At 43.3% G+C, this 22,656-nt stretch overlaps 1 protein-coding gene across 2 annotated transcripts in view; it reads right to left on the bottom strand.

Annotated features, from left to right (window-relative positions):
* The window catches only part of LOC130184027 (ubiquitin-conjugating enzyme E2 E2-like), a 49,775-nt gene that overhangs the window by 3,429 nt on the left and 23,690 nt on the right, over positions 1–22,656 (bottom strand). For both annotated transcript variants that reach the window (XM_056399781.1, XM_056399782.1), the window contains exons 4-5: positions 9,749–9,881; positions 1,931–2,078 (exon numbers count right to left, since the gene is read on the bottom strand). In XM_056399781.1, coding sequence (XP_056255756.1) covers positions 1,931–2,078; positions 9,749–9,881 — 281 coding nt within the window. The remainder of the gene's footprint in view (positions 1–1,930; positions 2,079–9,748; positions 9,882–22,656) is intronic.

Below are 22,656 nucleotides of genomic sequence, written 5' to 3'. Positions count from 1 at the left end.
ACGGGGGGACGGTGGGAGTCTTTTTTTTCTTCTTTCTATCCCACTTTAAAGGAATCAGCTCGTATCATTTCAGTAACGTCTGAAACCGTTGAGGAGGAGGAGGAGGAGAAGAAGAGGAAAAGCTATTCTCATTTTTCGCCCACGGAGAAAGAGAATATCCGCTGCTACATTTATCAAAGAGCAATCCCCCGCAGAGAGGACACAAGCTCATCACAGGTCTTCACAATCAGCTGTTTCCTCCGCATGTCGTTGTCATGCACTCTGTGGCTCCGACACGTTTCCCCCCCAGATGTTTCTCTGAACATCATATTGGTGTCGATATAAGTCAACATCTGCTTTTTATCGCCGGTAAAACTTTATACCGAGAGACGTTATTTGTGTCTGCGGCTGAGGACCAGTGGACCCACGTTTTCACTACTCCATAAAAGACGATGATTTAATTCCGCCGTTTCTCCATCGGTGGTCTTTGCTCTGCTGCTAAACGGAGCCATAATGGATCTAATTAGCTGTTTACAGGACTGTGTGAGGCAGCCAGTCCTGGATAAACACTGACTGGACTGCAAGGAGGAGCAGGAGAGCTCAGGCTCGCAGCTCACAACACAGTATCTTTAAGAGGGTGAACGCAAATGGTCTGAATGTGCTACAGTCATTGTTTCTGCCCCACAGTCACACTGAGGGCAGTTATTTAAGAGTGTTGTCTATGGCTGGTGTTCAGACCTGGTATTAAAGCTCCTCCAGTGTAAAGGTCTGTGTCCATGTGTAGTGTGATTATGATCAGCTCTAGCTTCTATATTAATACTGTGAAAGTATCAAAGCCTCAGTCCACAGAGAAATGCACACAGCCTGTATTCAGAAACTGAGCCTTAAAACCAGCCGTCAGGACTTCTGGAACTTTGTGATGTCACAACAAAGCAGTCACCAAGCCCCGCCCACCTGGACCCACCATCCAAACCTTGCAGGATTTGGTTTCTCTGAGTGTTTTAACCTGAAATCTGCTTTATTTTTATTGGATCACTCAGAAAACAGTCAGCCAATCAGCAGAGAGGCTCAGAGCCTCCTCTCTTCTGATTGGCTCACCGACCTGTTGTTACTAGAGCTCCAGAGAGAAGCCTGAGAGAGGAGATGTAAAACTACACTGAGATGGTTTTTATATATTCTTATGGATCAACACTTCAAAATAAAACACAGAAGAAGAAGAAAATATGGATCTTCAACATCCGTCTCCGATTGCATGTGGTCAGCTCTAAGTTCAGGTGTGGACGCGCCTGAGACACGTCGAGGACGCATTTGAGATCCGATCACTCAGACCACATTCAGTCTCTTAGGAATATGATATTTGCAAATGTGTCCTCTGTGGCCACAGTCTGATTAGCGCTGACACAGTTTCAGAATATTTTATACTATTTCAAATGGATAAAACCACGAACCGTTTTAAAACCTAAACGAGAGACAGGAAACACACTTCTGCTCTCGTCTATCACACAACACTTTTGTAAAAACCTGGTGTGTTTGAATCAGACTGACGCCTTAACTCTCGACTGAGGTTCCTCCACTTGATCCATGTGGAACTGGAATGAGTTCAGCGAGCCTGGGTTTTCCCGCTCCTCCTGTCATCGCAGTCGAAACATATTTAAACTCAGCCGATATCAGATTAAACCGGCTGCGTTTCCCTCACTGCGACAGGCCCGTCCAGCTCTGAGGAAACTGTTTCTGCCGCCGCCGCCGCAGTGTCACTAAACTCACGACTTGAGCCTCAAAGCGACAAACTTCTATATACATTATCCACACAGAGCTGACGTGTCTGTCAACCTGCCACGGCTACAACCGGGGAGTTATGACAAGGACACGTGTACGTGTATGTGTGTGTGTGTGTGTGTGTGTTGTGTGTGTGTGTGTGTGTGTGTGTGTGTGTGTGTGTGGTAGCTCTCACCAGGGTTGCAGTCAGTGAGCAGGGAGCAGATGGACAGCAGGACCTTGGAGATGGTGAGGGCAGGACTCCAGTTGTCCTTCAGGATGTCCAGACAGATCACCCCCTGGCTGTTGATGTTACAGTGGTAGATCCTCGTGCGGAACGTCACCTGGGATAAAAAAAAAAAAAAAGAAAGAAAAAGAAAAGGTGAGGTTAAAACTGGTTTTTAAAAGACACAATTCAACTTCCGATCGTATCGTATCACGAGATAGAAAGACACTGTAACGGCTGTCGGGGTTAAAAAACAGTAAAGCAATAACATGGAGAGCGTTTGCATGTGCAGTGACACGACAGTGAACTCAGGGTGATGTCCTCCCACTGACAAATGACTTATTGATCACATCTGCAATGAACATGTTCCTCTAAAACTACTGCATCACATCAGAGATTCAGTATATATATATAGTTCCACACTCTCAGGTTTGTTAATACAGATTCATCAACAGGGATGAAAATGTTTGGAAACTCTGTACAAGAGTTACCAGATATCAGCTTCGTTTAAATTCTTACTTTTTTATTTAAATATATCAGATTTCAGGTAAAAACACTCAGAGAAACCAAATCCTGTAAAGGTTTGGATGGTGGGTCCAGGTGGGCGGGGCTTGGTGACTGCTTTGTTGTGACATCACAAAGTTCCAGAAGTCCTGACGGCTGGTTTTAAGGCTCAGTTTCTGAATACAGGCTGTGTGCATTTCTCTGTGGACTGAGGCTTTGATACTTTCACAGTATTAATATAGAAGCTAGAGCTGATCTATAATCACACTACACATGGACACAGACCTTTACACTGGAGGAGACTTTTAAAAACCAGGTGTAAAAAATAAAATCATATTAATCAAATGTATCATATTAATGAATTAACAAACATCTGCCGTGTCTCAACTCCACCTGATCTCCGGACAGCTGAAGATTATTGTAACAGACCGGTGACAAACTGCAGCTGCTGCTCTCACCGAGTCAGCGACACACACTTCCTACGCCGTCTATACCGCGTGAAGGTGATCCTGTCACTTCCTGTGGATCCACCTTAGTCAACGGTGAAGTCAGCAGAGCTCGACATCAGCACAAGGAGCACAACATCATTAAGAAGCGACCTTTGACCCCTCTGTTTCCTTTAAAATCAATGATGCTGACCAGGACTGGCAGCCCAGCCAAGCTCGCTCTACCCCCCCCCCCCCCCCCCCCCCCCCGCCGGCTTTGTGGCTGTAGCCTGCGCTCGCTTATTTCCTCCTCTTCCTCCCTCTTCTCTCCTCTCATTAACTCTCCTCTCCTCCCATCACATCTCCTTATGAGAAACAAACAACCCGAGGATATGAGCGGAGCCCCTCCCCCTCATTCCACGCTGGTATTACGGAGCAGATGACGGACAGAGTAATAAACAGGATCCTTCGCTTTACATGACGAGGATTTCCTGTGATGTGACGAGAAAAGGCGAGCAGGCGGGAGACGAGGTGATTGATGGCGGACTGGTTGAGGACAGCTCTCGTGTGTGTTCTTACACCTCTGCTGAAATGGGTTAGCGGTGACATGACGCTAACGCTACCAGCCCAGCAGCCACTAAAAGCAGATCCCACGGCTATCGTGTGTGTGGTCTCATTAATAGGCCGTAATCCCGTCACAGCTGATGCTAATAGATTATGATGCTGCGTCCGTGTAACTAAAGCCACGGGTCTAATCCCATATCCCCCTCTGTATTAAAGTTTCATCATTCAGCCAATAAACACAACCTCTGTATTCCAACAGTTCTCATTCGGATTCTACAAGCGTAGGTGTGTGTGTGTGTTGTGTGTGTGTGTGTGTGTGTGTGTGTGTGTGTGTGTGTTTCTAGAGTAAACACAGCGTTCACAGAGAACACTTTAATACCTTGATATGAATATCTCCAGCCAACGTCACGGCAATCCAGGCAGTAATTTTTCAGTGGCTTTATTTTGTTCAGTTATATTTGTTCGAATCGGCCTGAGGAAAAGCTCACTGAGTTTCTAAAAACAAAACAGTTTAACGCTCCATCCAGTGTAAAGGTCTGTGTCCATGTGTAGTGTGATTATAGATCAGCTCTAGCTTCTATATTAATACTGTGAAAGTATCAAAGCCTCAGTCCACAGAGAAATGCACACAGCCTGTATTCAGAAACTGAGCCTTAAAACCAGCCGTCAGGACTTCTGTAACTTTGTGATGTCACAACAAAGCAGTCACCAAGCCCCGCCCACCTGGACCCACCATCCAAACCTTTACAGGATTTGGTTTCTCTGAGTGTTTTTCCCTGAAATCTGCTATATTTGATCTGTTCTATAAAACAACAAATATAAATCTTATGGATCAACACTTCAAATAAAAACACAGAAGAAGAAGGAAAATGTGGAGCTTTAAATCTCAGCAGAGCAAAGAGCGAGGAATCATCTTCTGTGGAACCGGAGGACGGAGGCCAGAAGAAAATTTCACTACAGGGACATTAAAGTATATCTTATCTTTTATCTTATAACAACATTTCATGGTAATCTAGGATCTTAATGTGACGTAGACAGATCGATGGACAGACCAAACGTCTCAAACGCAGACGATTCCCTATTTACACAACCAGCAGACACATTGGATATAAATCCAACACTGACTCTACTTTTAGCTCTGCGTCGGTCCCCATCTACTCCTGAGAGGACGAGAGACCATCTTGTTATAGGATCAGTGCTAGCTAACATTAGCTACCATAAGCAGGGCTGTAACCCCTGAGAGTGGGGGAGGGGGGGGACATTTTATTACTTATGAAATCAACTTTTTATTAATAAGAGGAAGAAGGAAGGAAGACTCACTGAAAGTCCTGACGTTATCGGGGTGAAAGTCACTCCTCAAATGACTGGATTTGTTTTATAGAAACTGTAATACTGTAAACCTGAACCACATTCATAGATTTAGAAAAAACACTTTCTCTCAAACGTTCAGCACGAAGACGACGACTGTGGTATTCTGGATTAAGCCTGATATTGAGGTGGATTTAACTGTTTGTCATTTAATATCAAGATGTCTATAAATATCCTGAACAGCACTTTTTCTTGCACTTCAATTGAGAAAACTTTTACAGCTAAAAGAATTTTAAAAAGTGCTTTTTTGGATCGTCCACTCGCCAAAATCTTTTTTAACAGTTATGTTTTAACCTTAAGAAACAATGCACTGTGCAAAAAAGTATTGCCATTATCACAGATGTCACTGATTTGTATAATCACCCAGAGATGTTAAAACCATCCCGACAAAACCGGTTTTTATCTCATCTCACAGTATATCTTATATCTCATCCGCTAACCTCAGGGTGAGTCAAGTAAATCATTTTAATTGCTCTGTAGGCTGCAGAGATCCCTCCACATGCCAAAAGGCCACATTTGTCTTGACTGTGATAAAGCACGTTCCTCTATTATTACCTCAGTTCTGTTCATATCCAACGTCCACATCCATCCAAAAGGAATGAAAAGCAATTGAACTGATTCATAGTTTTGCGGACAGTCATCATGACATAATTTAAACGAGACAGAACGGGAAAAGGTTTAAAAAGGAGGCTGATCGTCCGCAAGTCTAAGCTTGACTTTATGACTCTACATGGCACGTTAAACAGCCTATTTCACAAGGGCTGGAAATGAGAACGATATCATGCAGGGGGGGGGGGGGGATAAAGTGTGGAGCGGAATTTAGTTCAAAACCATGAGGAAATGATGGTAGATGGAGCGGGATAATGTTAGTTAGCGTCTAATCTCTCAGCCTGTCACTGGATAGCTCTGCTGAACGGCTCCTGGAACGGACTAATGTTGGACCAAAAATACAAATACTGACGGAACGCCCTTGCCACGCTCAACCTCTATCTAAGAGTATCAGTGTCGGCCTTAACGGGGCTTTATCATCCTAACATTAGTGGGCGAGCCAGTGGAGTGAGCAGCTGCAGCTGTCAGATCGGTGGCTGCGAGCCGGCGAGCTGCAGGATGGCACAGCTCATAGCCAGGCTGGAAAAACACGGCAGCAGGAGGCCAAGAGTTTAGATGAGCTCTGTTTCCCCCTCAGCGCAGGCTGCCAGGAAGGAGGCACTTTGAGCCGGTGGACAGGGAGGGAACGAGGAGATGATTGTTTCTCTCTGGGAGTCGTGTTTCACTCCAGACTGCGGATCACAACACCCAAAGCTGTGACAAAACTGCCCCAATAAATTCAGTTTGTTGTGAAAATGTTGCATGTTTTTTTTTTTTTCCCAGCATTACATCGAAGGGAGCCAATCAAAAGGTAGGAAGTCGTAGTAAGTCACTTTGTTTTTCATCCAAACTCAGTCTCTGGTTTACATTCTGTTCGTCAGGCATTTAAAAAGTTTTTGATGCTGGTGCCAAAGAAGTTTTTCGAAGAACTCTTTTCACTGCGTAACAAAATAAACCCTGCTCCACTCGGCGTGTCAGTGTTATCACAAACACATCTGCCTCTGTTAAGTGGCTCGAATGGGAGAAATGACTCACCCATCAAACCTCATTGTTTGCTTAAAAACATCCCGGTGGATGCAGAGTAACAGGCCACACAACACAGACACACACAGTTCTGCCAACATGTTATTGAGAAAGCTTTTTTTTATTTTTATTTTTAAAAAGCAGAATCACCTCATCGCGACCGTTTCCTCCAACCAACCAGACGAGCTGCAGGAAACGCGGCCGCAGTCTTTCCTTCCTGAGTCACTGTGTTGTAATAATGGTGGGAGGTGTTTTTTTTTTTTTTTTTTTTACACAACATTATGATGTCACAGTGAAGCTGACCTTTGACCTTTCTTTTGGATATAAAATCTCATCGCTTCATTTTATTCTTCTAGACATTTGGAAGGAGCGGCTGTGGCTTTTATTTCCTGCAACTTGGAGGCGGGGATTCTTGTCTATGACAAAATTCATTATCTTAGATTAGATTAGATTAAAATCAGGTGTCATACTTCATCTGCTATTTTGGTAACAACTAAAACGTGTCCCATCGCACTAAGTACTGAGAGTTTGTTTCAAACATCTTATCAGATAAGACGTTTTATTTACTCCCTCTCTGATCACATAAATCCCGATTCAAATAAAAATCTGGAAAAAGCGTGTAGAGCATCTAAAGTCAGGATTCCCTTTCCAAAGTGAAAATTAACTTTTATGCTCAACGAGAAACATTTAATTTTGATGGTAATAAACACCCAGCCCAAGTGTTCTGGATGTTTTTAGACCAATGTCAATATAGAAGCTGAAGTTTCAGGAGTAAAATAATACATTAATCAAAACCTCATGACAAATATAGAAAAGATTTTTATTCTAAGATTTTCTTATTTTTTTTTTTACAATGCAGTAAAAGTTAAAAGCAGTCTGTAAGTTTACCGTTTAATGTGTGTTTCTGTTGTTGGGGTTAAATTATAGAACGATGCTAATATAAAGTGTTATTTCTGAGGGTTATAATTATGAGCAATTTTCTTTTCCGTTTGTTCGGTAGCTTAAAGTGAATGAAAACTGTAGCAGGTAAATATAAATGAACCTGTTCAGCTGCTGCTTAATACATTTGCTTTTTGGTTTATTGGTCCATATTGTTTATATTTACTGTCTAACTGTATGTGTGAAGGTTTCTCCAAACAAAACCCCTTTTGAATTTAACAAAATAAACCAGCTGAATACATTATTAACACAAAGCAGACGTATAAGAACTTAACTCAAATAAAGTAGAATAAAGTCTAAAATGAACAAAGTTATGAATCATATGAGGAAATATAAATAAGGCACAAGACGAAGGATTAATGGGTCGAGGTTTGACACCCAGCCCCAATAAGAAGCACAAGTGCCTGTAATTAAAAAGAGGTGGTGAACTGTTCCTCAACAGAAGCTGGTTTATTATTTCTGTCACTTCGTTTCCTTTCAAGCCTCAGTTTTCTGTTTTAATCACTTCCTGGAACTGAACCAGGAAAACACGTAAAAACTCAGAAACACAACACAGCAAATAATATCCGAACAACCACCGGACACATTAAACTCTCCTCCACACCACGGATCAAAGTGTCTTAAAAACCGGTGGCTGGATTTTTCATTAAAGAGTTTGAATCCTAATATTTGTGGCGATCGTCTGACAGCATCATCCTCAGGACCAGATTTGCATAAAAACTATCACAGGCAAATTGTGTCCTGTTGCTGCCGTCTCCTGAACAACTCTCTTTCACTTCAATCCAAAGCCGGCTGAGGGGGCTTCTCAGGATACATACGGCAGATATCTTCGCTGTAAAGTGGATTTTTCTGTTTACTCTTACAACATGTGTCTCTAAATAGCTGCTAGCGCTTTTAGCCGGTGAGTATTTCTAGACCTGAAACCAAAAACCCAGCACGAAATCAGGAGTACAACTCAAACCGAGGGAGGTGGCAACCGCTGTCAGCGAGTCTGCTGTGTAAATTCTGACACACACTTGCATCAGCAGGAGACAGAGACACACACACACACACACACACACACACACACACACACACACACACACACACACACACACACACACACACACACGTAAACCCACAGCCTCACTGGAGGGAAGCCAAACGCTGCAGAGTGCTAGCAGCATGCGTATCAGGAAGGGACACAATAACAAGAAACTGATAAAAAGATAAGGCTGGTGAGAGTTGTTAGTTTTCTTATTGTCAAAAGATCAAAAACAACAATTAATGTATCCTTCTCATAAGTATTGAGTGTGTGTGTGTAAATGTGATATATGTTCTTTGTGCATTTTCAGCATCCACATTTGGTGCTGTAGTGAGCATTGAGAACAATGGAGCTCTGCTGCACAATTTCCTCCTGTGTGAGAAACGTTTGCTAAAAACTACAATGACCAGCTGCTGTAGGAAGTTACACTTTTTTTTTTTTTAACAGCACCTCATCTTCTGTGTTTTATTTGAAGTGTTGATCCATCAGAAGATATAAAAACCATCTCAGTGTAGTTTTACATCTCCTCTCTCAGGCTTCTCTCTGCAGCTCTAGTAACAACAGGTCGGTGAGCCAATCAGAAGAGAGGAAGCTCTGAGCCTCTCTTCTGATTGGCTGATTGTTTTCTGAGTGATCCAATAAAAATAAAGCAGATTTCAGGTAAAAACACTCAGAGAAACCAAATCCTGCAAAGGTTTGGATGGTGGGTCCAGGTGGGCGGGGCTTGGTGACTGCTTCGTTGTGACATCACAAAGTTCCAGAAGTCCTGACGGCTGGTTTTAAGGCTCAGTTTCTGAATACAGGCTGTGTGCATTTCTCTGTGGACTGAGGCTTTGATACTTTCACAGTATTAATATAGAAGCTAGAGCTGATCTATAATCACACTACACATGGACACAGACCTTTACACTGGAGGAGCTTTAAGTGTTTAATTTTTCAGTTTTTGTAATGGCAGAAAGGTTGTAAATTAATATTTTACATTGAAATTTTCATTCATGAAATCAACAGTTTCTGCAGGAACCAATGGACTTTGGTCAGAGTGTCACAGAACAAATCTTTTCATGGGGTTTGTTGACAATAAGAAAAACATACAGAATATCCACAAAGTGAAAATAACAGGACCATCATTCGTCTTCGGTTCTGATTCAATCCTTTATGCTGCTGTCACCCTTTACTCTGTAAACGTGCTGTCGGTGACCGAGCCTGAAATAAGCCATTGTTGTTGGACAACATGGTGAAAAGCCTGCTGGGACAATGGTGGCATTGTTCAGAGCTCTGGGTGAAGGAGTGGGTGGGGGGGTGGGGGGGTGGGGGGGGGGCTGTGGTGCTGCATGGCTGCAGGGCAACACTCACCTTGGGTGGTTTGAAGGGGTAGTCTGGTGTGAAGGCAATGTCCAGGAAAAACACCCCTCCCTCGTACACGGAGCCCGGAGGGCCCAGGATGGTCGACCTCCACTCGTAGATGTTGTCTCCTTTAGGACCGGCGCTGCAGGAGGAACAAAGGGGAGAAAGTGAATCTGACGGCGAGGCGTTCAGAGAGGAAAAGACTCTGTAAGCGTGTGACTGAAGAAATATAAAGTGTGTGATTATCAGCGTTCAAAATCAGCCGCACGAAGCTGCCGTTTAAAAGTCGTTATCCATTAAGAAACAATGTGACGAAAAACAACGGAAACAAAGACTGCATCTGTGAGTCAGGAGAAGTGATCAATGTCATAAATATGATTGATCTGTCTGTGATGTGCATGCAAGCATGAAACACACACACACACACACACACACACACACACGAACAGTGAGGTGTTGAGCAGCAGCAGCAGCGACTCTGTTTCTTCACTGTTCATCATCAGTGCTTCACCGTGTGCCAGCTGCACAGCTCCATTGTTGCCTTGATTCTCACCCCAAACACACACACACACACACACACACACACACACACACACACACACACACACACACACACACACACACACACACACACACACACACACACACACACACACACACACACACACACACACACACACACACACAGCTGTGAGAATAGAGGCCCTAATCCAATTCCATTTTCTATTGGAATTAGGCCAGATGCCCCTGTCGGTTTCTTGTATTACTTTTACTTTCATCATTTACACACAGAGAGAATGAAGCCAGAGAGAGAGAGAGAGAGAGAGAGAGAGAGAGAGAGGAGAGAGAGAGAGAGAGAGAGAGAGAGTAAGTGAAAGCATGTGTGAGGCACATAAATGTAAGATGAGAGTGTGAGTGGAGTTGTTCATGTGAAACAGCAGCGTGTTGTAAAGCACCGGGGCACTGCAGACCTATTTCTTGTCGGCTTGTGTTTGGACACAGAGAGGAATTATGGGAGCGGGGTGGGGTGGGGTGGGGGGAGAGGATGCCAACATGTTCTCCCGGACAGATAAAAATAGCTCGGAGAGTGATAGTGTGCCGGGGTTTTTTGGGGGGGGGGGGGACGACAACACAGCCAATAAATCCCTCCACTCGCTGTGAGGCAGTGGCCCGGTGTGACTCACTGGAGAAATCTATGTTTGTGTGTCAAACGGCTTTTCAACGCCAGTGGCTGTGGAGCAGCACTGTCACATTCGGTTAAACCACAACATGGTGGAACTATTGCTCTTTTATTATTATTACGACTCTTATCGGCACAGCTCAGCATCAAAAAAAAAAAAAAGTAGTTCCTCAGCAGCTAATGAAAGTCTTACAATCAAACTACACAGTACTGGGACCACATGACATACTTATTCTCAAAACTGTAAATCCAAGCGGAAACAATTTCTCTTCGGTTCCACCAGTGTGGTGTCCCCCAAGGTTCCTTCCTCGGTCCTTTCTGTTTCATAAGTTGCTCTTGAGTAAGACCAGCTAAAACTTAGCAGTTAAATACGCTTATCGCACCGTACACACAGTTCGAACGCACGATTACCAAACTTCCAAAGACAAAATCTAATCAACTTAAACACTCAGTCATTTATGTTTACACAGGAACTCCTGGATGTTTGATTGTTTAAATCCTCATCAGCATCAGATTATTGTTTAAACTCTCGGCCAACGTTTGAAACTCTGCAGCAACATTTTCTCCCAAACACCAAACAGTGTTAATACCGCAGCATCCCTCCTGATGTTTGTGGTAATCAATGCCTTCTGAATTGTCCATCAAACTAAAATCACATCAAGAGGCCAAACTTTAACCGTTCACATCATGTTTCTAAATTGTTTGACTTATTTTTACAAGCTTTTCTGCACAGAGAATTTTTTTACAATGCTTTTCATTACAATGATTTTTATCATTTCGATGTGAACAATTCACCGTGTCGACGTTGTTACATGAGCCTGGTTAATTTTAATGAATATGAGCACAAAGCAGCATCTCATGGTTCCACTCAATCCGCAAACTACCAGTAAGAGCTCCGAGAGAGCCGTCATCAGTCAAATCCTGTTGCTAGGTGGACGTTTGAGATCATCCTCTAGGCCTCTTGAGGTTGGCCAACCGCTGATTTCTCTCTCCGCTGAGTTCCCACAGTTAACTCTGCAGCATCTGGAAATGTTCAGGGCTTTGCCAGTAAACCCCCCCCCCCTCCACTGTTCCTGCAGCCTGGTACAACGCTCTCTAACAGCGGGTGGAGACGCTTCTATATTTTTCACCACCTGCCTGGTTCCTGTCAGAATGATGGAGGACGCAGACCTCCAAGATTCACCCTGGGGGTGCGCTCTCTTATTTATCCAAGGTAAGCTGGCCCGTCCTTATTTACAGTTGCTGGAGAGTTTTCTTTTTTAGGAAACTGGGATGTGCTTCTGAAACACAGAAACTCTTGCAGCGGAAAATAAATAAATAAATAAATAAATAAAATTTGAGTTTTTAATAATGAAGGCTGAATGACGATGATGGACCCAGCTATTTCCCAGGGTGTCAATTTCCACACTGTAAGCCATTAATAATAAGCCCGGAGCAATAAGAGTGCCCCACTATAATTAAGACAAGGCTGCTTCTGCATCCCTTAGCTCTCTTGCAACAGTGAATTCTTTACACAGCTTTAAAGTGGCCGCAACAAACCGACCACAACCACACAAAGTGGACCGACTCCTCTGTGCTGATTTATTCTCTTTAATCTCCACGTGAGAAAGATTTTTGTTTTTGCACAAACTTGAAAAGTCCATGATCGTGTCCCCGACAGACGGACAGTGTTCTAGTTTACGCACACGACATGCTAATTGGCTACCTGAGAACTTGTGCTATATAAACTTTTAATTTCACACGTTGAGATATTGAATTTCACATGTGCAATGTTTCAGTTCGCACGTGCATGTGCCAGGCAAAATGTTTGTAACTTTGCATGTGAAAGAGACAGTGACACAAGTGAAGTGAAACGTTTAACGTGTGAACCTATAACCAGCATTTTGACCACATCCTAAAATGGTTTTGGCAGTCAGATTTTCATCTCGTAGCTACTGCAGCTCGGTTGCATTGACACCTGCCTTTATTTAACCCCAAATATTCAGAAGCTCAGAACTGAATTAAACACAGGAATTAAATAGTAATGACATATTTTTGTCGACCTAATTAGAGTCAAGAATCTGCATATTTTCAAGAAGACGTCTGTTTTGGGATTTGATTAGATTAAGAAATTTATCCGTGCAGCAAAGTATTGAATTCTTCACAACTGAACCTGCAGTTTCCCGTTTATATTAATATAAATCTAAATCTTCCTCTGCAGCAGGATCCTGTGCAACTGCAAAACGGAGAGATGAGATTTGAACAGATTTAATTAATTTCATAGAACAAAACTTTAGCTTGTTTCTACTAATGTGAATCACAGCCTGTATTTTCTTAGCTGATCTTAACACAGCTTCTCAATGTGTCATGCCGCCTGTCGGTTTGGCGTCGTCTTGACAACGTGTCTTTGCGTTTTCTATGTGGACAGAGATCTTTATAAGAACACAAAGGCGTTAATAAAAACGCAACACGTGTGAACTAGGCCTCGGTTTACTTTCCTTTGTGTGGTGATGGAATCCTTAAAATGCAGTGTTAAATTAAAATCAATAAAACTTTCATTAATCATGTTTCACTTCAAGTATTACAACCTTGGTTAATAAAAGATCAGCGATAGAAATTTATATCACTTAATACTTAAAAGGAATCTGTACATTAAACTGCTCACAGCTGCATGATTCTTTAATCTGAAAGCTCTTCCAGGAACTCGTGCATGGAGGTTTTATAAATATTGTACTGAAATTCAATATTATCTTACTCTGACTATTGACCGCCGTGCCACCCAACACCTTTATAACGCTCGGATCAACTGATCCCACCTTCTCTTTCACCCTCTCTCTTCCCGCTTCTTTCGCATCAAGCTGGACTGCAACAACCTCTGATGTCATCATCAGTGCAACAACCTCTGATGTCATCATCAGTGCAACAACCTCTGATGTCATCATGTTAAACTTTTCAAACCAACTTTTAGCCACTTTTTCTTTCACAAGAAAGAAAATCACCTTTTGCGACAAATCGAGTGACTTTTCGGACAAATCTCAGCTGCTTCCCGTAGAAGAGAGTCGCCAGTTCCGTTGTCATGACAACAGAAACACGTAAATGAGAACGGCTTTGTTGGAAATTTCGGCTGTATCAAAAATACTGCGTATGTGAGCACACAGAGGAGAAGAGAAGAGATGACGGACTGACACCAGCTGACACTGGGCAGAATGCAAATACAACGCCATGACATCATGAATATGCTAATTAGCGTATTAAATCGTGGATTTTTCGAGCAGGCTTTAGCCACTCTCCGCTGAAAGTAGCTGTGCGCAGCGGTTCCTGTGACCTCAGTGTCGCACATTGACCATTCACGGTCCAGCCATACACTACGTCTTGACCTAGTCTTGTTACTCAAGCAAAGGCACGTGCACACACACACACACACACACACACACACACACACACACACTACAATATTAAACAGAGGAGCTCTGACTGGTGGCTGCTGTGTTTCCTCGCCCCCGGGGGCCTCGGCTCACACAGACACTCCGCAGACTCGCTTCAGCACAGAAACGCTGAATGTGACTTAATGTTTGAAGTGAGTGGGTGTTTGTCAACTGTGGCTGAGACAGTGGCCATAATCTCCTGTGACAGCTTGTTAGGAAATCACACTGAAACAGCAGAAGTCACCTAGGGTTGTGAATGTGTCAGATTACCTCTTTAAACCTTAATTTATAAAGGAGACACACACACACACACACACACACACACACACGTAGCAGTGCGGTACAACCACAGCGTTGTCCTGCTGCTGCAGCAGCTGGAGGCTCAATGTCCCACTCAAGGGCACCTAGATACTGGTTGTTTAGGGAGCAGAGAGTGGAACCCATTAAGTCTTCTCACACACACTCACACTCACACTCACACACACACACACACACACACACACACACACACACACACACACGACATGTTTGGGGATTTGAAAGGCAAAGGCCGCTGCTGAATCATGATTATCGGCTTATGATAATGATATGTATGTTTAAGGGATGAATCCTTTTCCTTTGGAGTATGTGATAAAATTAGCACAAAGTCCTTTAATTGTTGACACACACACACACACAAAGAAAAAAGAACCTGAACCATGAACCTCCGCCTGACAACCCGAAGCGTAAGTCGGATTTTAAAACGGACATGAGCTCGTCTCAACAAGAGGATTTGTGCTTCTGATATTTGATTAAACTGATGGATGACGGCACATGATTCACACCGGCTTCAGACTCATTAAACCATCAGCGACCCGTCACTGTCATCCTGGAAGAGACGCTGCCATCAGGACAGAAGGGTTTCATTACAGGATAAAGGTGATCACTCAGAACAACTTTGTATTGATTTGCCGTGACCCGGGTCTCGTACGGTCAGACCCCTCTCTCTCTCTCCACAGCGCTGTGTCAGCACTGGAGGACGGTCTGGCCGCAGCCATTATCATTGCATTTCTTTGAAAACCAAATCACAATCGTCTCGGGCGGCGCTGAGCCCAGGATGCAGTGACGACGACCCCTAAAAATAAAGTGTGTAGTTCCCCTTTTGAAAAAGATCCATTTCTCTTGTCATGTTGACACCAAATCAGAATCCACTGCTCAGCACTTTCACACACGATGCCACGGAGCACGGCTGGATGTTAACGGCTTGATGCGGCGCACCTGTGGCGAAAGCGTCTGCATCCGTCACGTTTCTCCACTCAGTGTGATATATAATAAAGACATCAGTCCAATCCAAGCGCTGTTGAGCGGACGAGTTGTCGGTCACCGGCTCCGGAGGGAAATATCTGAGTCTGCTGTTTGGTGCCGAGCAGGCTTTTTTAAAAGAGCTTTTACTCTGAAAACAGCTTCCTGCTGTGCAGACAGAAACAACACTAGGGGCGAACCAAAACAGTGAAGCTGTGTGCCAGACAAGCCGAACAATGAAGTGAAACTCACTATAAAGCTCAGTGAGGCCGAGGGGAATTCTCTATAATTTCATCACCGCCACAAAACCCCATTAAAACTGTCACTTCATACATTGTTATTATAAAAATATTCATCAGGATCCGTGTGGTGCTTTCAAACTAATCTGAATGAATTATGTCTTTTTTTTATTTTTTTATTATTATTATGGGATTTCCTTTCTTACCTCACACACAACAAATCCCAGAGAAAAATGAATCCTTACAACGTTTGTGTGAGAAAACTGCGTCGTGCCAGTTTGCATCTCTTCTTGTTTTTACAGCTGTGAACTCGAAGCTCGGGGAAAAACAAACTCATATCACCAGCATTTTTATTTTATTATTTTTGTTCTTAAACACAAGAACGTTTGAGGATTATGGAAATACCCTGAAAATCAAAATAATTAAATTAGAAACAATCATGACATACAAGGCGTGAACTGTGGCTGGACACGAGTAAACTGGACAAACAGCAACTGTTGCCACCAAACACCAGCTATTAGCTTCTTCTCCTCCTCCTCCATTAATCCTGAGAGATCTATATCTTATGTGCAAGATTTTATTATATTATTATGTGCACAAGATACAGATCTTGAGCATGTAAGATAAAAACTTCAACAAGATCTGTATCATGTGCACAAAATATTAAATTATGCACCTTAAATATGATCTTTTCAGGACATTAGTGGATCATCACAATAGCTGAATCAATGCTGCAGGAACATCAGTCACTCCTGATATTCACACCTCTGGAAACAGCTGCGGTTTCCGCGGTGACACTTGATTTCAGCTCGGAGCAGCAGTCTGCTCGATGAGCATCGGCTCTGTGACTCTCAGAGTGGCATCATTTATCATTTAGCCCCGCGGACGTATCAATACCTGCGTTAGCTAATCAATTCCGCTAATGAGGCTGAGTGATATAGAGGAACCCTGATTGTCCATCTCTGTCACGTCACGTACACGAACAGTTTAAACACAGCCGACCATCGCCCAACTCATCAGTCCTACGCAGCATTTTAGCATCTTGCAGCTCATTGTTTCGGCTTTACTGAACACAACTTCCAAGTTTTAGTTCAACTAAACTTTATCGTTAAGTTTAAGTTTAAGTTTAACTGTCATTAACCGTGTGCCCAGCAGCAGCAGTCAGCTGTTAGCAACTAGCTAACTAGCATTACTCTCAACTGTTTGCTAACAAGGTGATAATATGTTCGTGTTGTGAGTGTGTTTCCAGGTTTCTGCTGAAAACCTGAACATGAATGATTAAGGACATGAAATATGACAGTGAAATGTTTGAGGTATTAAATATGTAACACGGGGTCTCGTGTTTGAGTTAAAGTTCAACAGCCACCTCAGGGCCGTTGCCATTTCAGTTCTCAACTGACTTTAAAGTCTATTTATAAAGTTCAAAGTCTCAAATGTGCCACAACGGGCTTTACAATGCGTCGTGACTTTTATGGTTGCTGTACAAACAATTCCTACAGTATTTATTTAGTTTTTCCACCGTCGAGTCAAGTGACTAAACCAGAACTTCCACTGAATCTTTGCTCCTCTGGGTGCGATACAAATCTAACAGGGCCCTCATTATGTTTGCTTACAGTGTGTTTGACTCCTGTGACACCTCAGCATCTAGCCCACTAACACACTGTCATTATTGTACGAGCGCCTCAGCCCATGTTTCTACGCTCAAGGGCACTGCGCAAATGTCAGTGACTCAGCGGGGAGCGAGCGGAGAGGCTCCGGCTCTCAAATCTATTACTAACAGGTAAATAGAGGAACAGAGCGCACGGAGGGAGAGACAGTCAGGAGGGAGATTGTCAAATAACAAAATGGTTTCAACTGTAAAAAGAAAGGGGGGGGGGGGGTGGAAATCATCATTTCCTGCTCAGACAAGAATGTCAGAGAGACAGGAAATTTCACTCAATAATCCCAGTGAGATTAAATGAGGTCCTTGCCCCTCAGCTCAGCCCCCCCCCCCCCCCCCCCCCCCCCCCCCCCCCGCCCCATCAGATAAACAGTGCTACCCTCCGACACCGGGGCTGATTATATCGTGATCGCATCGCACACTCTGACAAGCAAGGTGATTCATAAAGACTGATGCATATCCACGTACGATGAGATTCAGAAAGACAAGACGACGTCGGGCTCCAGCTTCAGAGGAGAGGAGGAAACCCGAGCGGCAGCATTTCCATCTGATAACTGATGAAATAAAACATCTCTGAGTGAACGAGCTCCTGCGTTAAAAACATCTTATTTGGTGATAATAATAATAATAATAATAATATGATAAAACTATTAAATTAAAGAACATCTTAAGGTCACCAGGTGAATCAGTTCCCAGGTGAGAACAGCACCAAAATCAACCAATTAAATCCAGTCAGGCTCTTTGCAGCCTGTGCATACAACTGATAATCACTAATAAACACTCAGTTTATTAGGAACATCTGGATAAAACTGATGTAGTTATAATCAGTTTGACGACAACAAAGGCGCTAAAAGCACCTTCACGGGGGCACCTGATTGGACAATAGACACACTTCAAAAGATGCTCTGGCTCAGCAGGTTGCAGGTATTGACCGTCAACCATCAGGTATTATTAGTGCATGAATCTCAGGAGACCGCTCCTTGCTGGTTTGCAGGATTTCAGAGTGTGGTTAGCGAACGCTGACCAGCATCGTCTCGTCTGCGCCTTTAATGAAGCTCCAGGTTCTCGGGGGAATAATCCGCAGTAAAAAAGGCTCCAGAAAGAGGTGAAATGCTTCCTCCAGATAAAGGCTCTATTGAATCCTTTGTTGCTTCAGCTGGAGGGACTGGAGTGTTGACTCGCGCAGGCCTTTGTCCCTCTTCACTTGGCTCAGCTTTTCTTTTCTTTTTTTAATCGACAATGGACAAGTTCAGCGGGAGCAGAGGTGACGAGGGCGGGCGACAGCGGCTGATTGGAGGAAGGTCAATCCTGGTGTAACTCCAACACCCCTCTTACCTTTGAATCAGCACGAAACCAATTGCGCTTCCCCATCGTCTTGAACATGTTGCCTAGCAACATTACATCCCTGCAGTGACTGTGTGCATGTGTGTGTGTGTGTGTGTGTGTGTGTGCTGCAAGAGGATTTTCCATGGAAACGACAACAGCGGTACAAGCAGACACAGCGACGCTTGACTCACCTGGAAAGAGGCTGATGGGTAAAACACAAAGGCCAATAAACAAATGAGCTCACACATTTATCTTTGTTTATGGCTCATAATCTCCAAATAGGTTCTTCAGGGACAAATCAGCAGCTATTAAATTAGCCGACAAGATCACTTGGAAAGAATCAAGACACAGATTGTTTCCTAAATGTTAGTGACAGCTCACGGGCGGGCAACAAATCTAATACAGCGCGTGCAGTCCCCGTGTGCTCGTTCTAATGACGCCTCGAATAAGGAGCGAGATTTGCATCAATACAGAGCAGCTGGAAATGAATCAGGCCGTTCAGGTCTCTGTGGGAAAAGCTCATCGTTCCCAAATCGTTTCTCTGAAGAACACACCGGCAGCCTGATGGCTCTTTCACACAGGTCACAGTTTGACTAGTGCAAACACCCGACTACAGAAATGCTTGTTTCTCATTGGCTGGCGGGCGTTCCTGAAAGTAGTTCTGTTAAACTCCTTGAACACTCCGGCCTTTGTTTTCCTGTATTAACCAACATGGATCCACTGAGTACTGACATGTGTGAAGTTCAGAAAGCTGACATCTGTAATATTCTTCTATATTTTACTGATTCATTCCTGATGTTAAATCACTTTAACAACATTTTTCGTGCAACTACATCTGTTAAGACAACATTAAACACTTGAGGATATTGGCTTCTAAGACATTTCACTATCCTAAAATAACAATAATAGTGGGAAAGCCGTGGCTTCTCTTACTAGAAAGGTATTTTCTTTAACTTTTCTGTAACTTTTCCCTCCTTCAACACATCAGCTGGAAATGGGAGAGAAGGGAAAATGTTCAACACGGTAAATAAATTTGTCCTGATGCAGTTTTTAGTTCTTTCATATCAGTATTGATAATTAACAATATATACATTTAATACCATTACTGAGGAATGAAATATATTCAGGTCGTCAGTCTTCAGGTCACATTGACCTTGACCTTTGACCTTTGACCACCAGAATCTAACCAGTTCATCATGGCGTCCCAGTGAACGTTTGTGCCAAACTCTAAGAAGTAACTGAGAATCTCGTGTCCAAGAGAATGAGACAGACGGACAGGATAAACAACGCGCCTCCAAAAGGGTCAAAGGTCAACTTCACTGTGACATCACATTGTTCCGCAGAAACTACCGCACTCTGCTTAAGTGTCACTGAAGTCAAACGTCGCACCTCAGATGGTAAATGTCTATACAAAAGAACATTTACAAGAACTTTGCCTGAATAAATAAATAAATAAAGTTTTAAACATTTTAAATATTTGATAAAGAAATAAATACAAATTACAAATCTCCAACAATCACCAGCTGAGATGCGCCTATCCCGACGCTACAGGGCTGTGTATGAAACCTCAAAGACTCATGACATCTTCTGCTCTGAAGAAACAGATATGTGTGTGTGTGTGTGGTTTCTGTGAATGACTTCGTTTATGCTTTCACAATAACTACTTGGCATATGCTTCCCATGCAGCCTATTACACGCCATCCACGGTGATAATTTAAGCAAACGAGTCGTTGTTTTTTCCCCTCCATCTTCTCACACATTCAGCCACTAAACGGAGGCAAATGTGTTTATGATAACCTTTACTGTTGCTGTAGTCGCTAATGGCCGCCGTTATGGAGAGTGAAAAGTGGTAATTCATTAACCCTCCTCCGTTAGCTGTGAGAAACTGCAGCCAATAAAACAGCGCAGAGAGCAGAAATAAAACAATGGAGAATAGAGGAAGGTGGAAAAACAAACAGAAAGAGAGTAGTTTGGTTTGATGATGTTTTGCTTGATGAGAAACCTCCACTAAATCAGCACAAATTAAATCCTGTGTTAAATCATCATCATATATTAATGATTTTCCTTCAATAAAATGACTAAAACTTAATGAAAAAAGAGCAATTGCAAAGATAAAATGTGAGGATTTAATTGGAATTACAATCTCTTTTCATCTTGAATCCTGTTTTATAAACCATCCATTTTCTATAATGAAATCAGCTGACTCTGAACTCTGAAGCAAAGGTCACATGTCTCTGACGGTGTAGACCAATCGTATCGAGCCGCCGCAGCCAGAGATGAAAAGAGGCTGGAAATCTTCAGTTGTTTTTCACTCGTGTGTTTGTCCTTGGACTTTTCAGAAAAAGCGGTGGATAATTTCACACTTCTGATTGAAAAGGAAAATCTCTGAATAGAAAATCCGTCTGGCCAGAAATTCTCAGACTGATGCGTATGTGGTCTCTTTATTTAGAACCATAAATAAAAGTATTTTTCATCAGTTTTCCAAACTTTTAGTGAACTCCAGAGGTATTCTGACCCGTTAGGAGCTGCCAGGAAACGAGAGGTTAGTCAGCGACAAACAAAGCAAATTGTGAAAGGAAAGATGTGATGAGCTTATCAAAAGACACAAGTTATTATAAATGGGAAATACAACCGCTCTGTCAACAAGGTGAGCGTGTGCTCTCTCTGCAGAAACCATAACTATAACTGACAACTCTTACAGCCAACAAGACCTCCAACCTAAACCACCAAATAGGTTGCATGTCCCTACGCTTGGAAACGAGCCATAGAAGCGCACCAGTGGCCAGGCGTACTGCACCTTAATCGTCATGGTAACAAATATAAACACACAGTTAAAGGCGCACATCGCCGGCGTATGTCACCGACCAAACCATAGACGGTAAATAAAGATGGAAGTATAGCCTCCGTAACGTCACACACAGGTTTCTGAAGAGCTCAGAGTGAGCTGCTCCTCCGTCGCCATCTTGGCAGTGTCTTGACTCCGCCCCTAACTTCCAGCTAATCCAAAAAATGGGGAAAAAAAGGTGGGTGGCATGTGAAGCAGAGACTTTGGTGCATGCTGGTTTGTGGCAAACGCACACTCACCCACCTGTCACTCAAAGAGGCCACGCCCCCATTCCTCCATAACTAAGTCTTAATAAAATATAAACAGGTGTCATGAAGGAGGAAATTAGCTCTAGAGACCAAAACAGTTTTTTGTGTTTGGACATTTTAACATGGGAGTCTATGGAGACTGTCTCACTGTTGGAGCCAGACTCTAGTGGTCGTTAGAGGAACTGCGGCCTCGGAGGTCGCCGCTTGATCAAAACACATTGAACCTTTGTTTCCTAGCTTAGCAGGATGTGCCACTGTCCTATTTCTTCCAAATCAATTGTTCAGAAAAGCATTTGTTTCAGACACATTCACTACCTCGATCAGCACATCCCGGGTCCTGTACACCGACTACTGCTTCTGTCCGTGTGCGGCGGCCAGTGTGTGCTATTGGTGTCAAACGATTCAGCTGTAACGTGACTCAAACTGACCCGCCACTACGACGAGAAACTGTCCCGTCTCTCACACAATCCAGAACCACTCTACAATAGGTTTTAAAGGATCTGACATCTACTACAACAGCTCCGGGGGGGGGGGGGGGGGGGGAGTGAGCGCTCCACTCATTAGCTTTGATTTGTGAAAACCAAAAAAGCAGTCTGACTTCTGAGTCCTGATGATTCACTGCAGAACCCTTCATCCCGTGAATCTGGTTCTAATGAAATCTTCTAATGTAACAAGTTATAAAAGAAATACAGTCCCGGGAGAATTTCAGGTCATTCCCCGTGGCCTCAGTTGTG

The sequence above is a fragment of the Seriola aureovittata genome, chromosome 16 (genome assembly GCF_021018895.1).
Source record: "Seriola aureovittata isolate HTS-2021-v1 ecotype China chromosome 16, ASM2101889v1, whole genome shotgun sequence".
In the NCBI taxonomy this organism is placed as follows: domain Eukaryota; kingdom Metazoa; phylum Chordata; class Actinopteri; order Carangiformes; family Carangidae; genus Seriola; species Seriola aureovittata.
The sequence above is the reverse complement of the archived record's forward strand: the minus strand, read 5'-3'. Positions and strand labels throughout refer to the sequence as shown.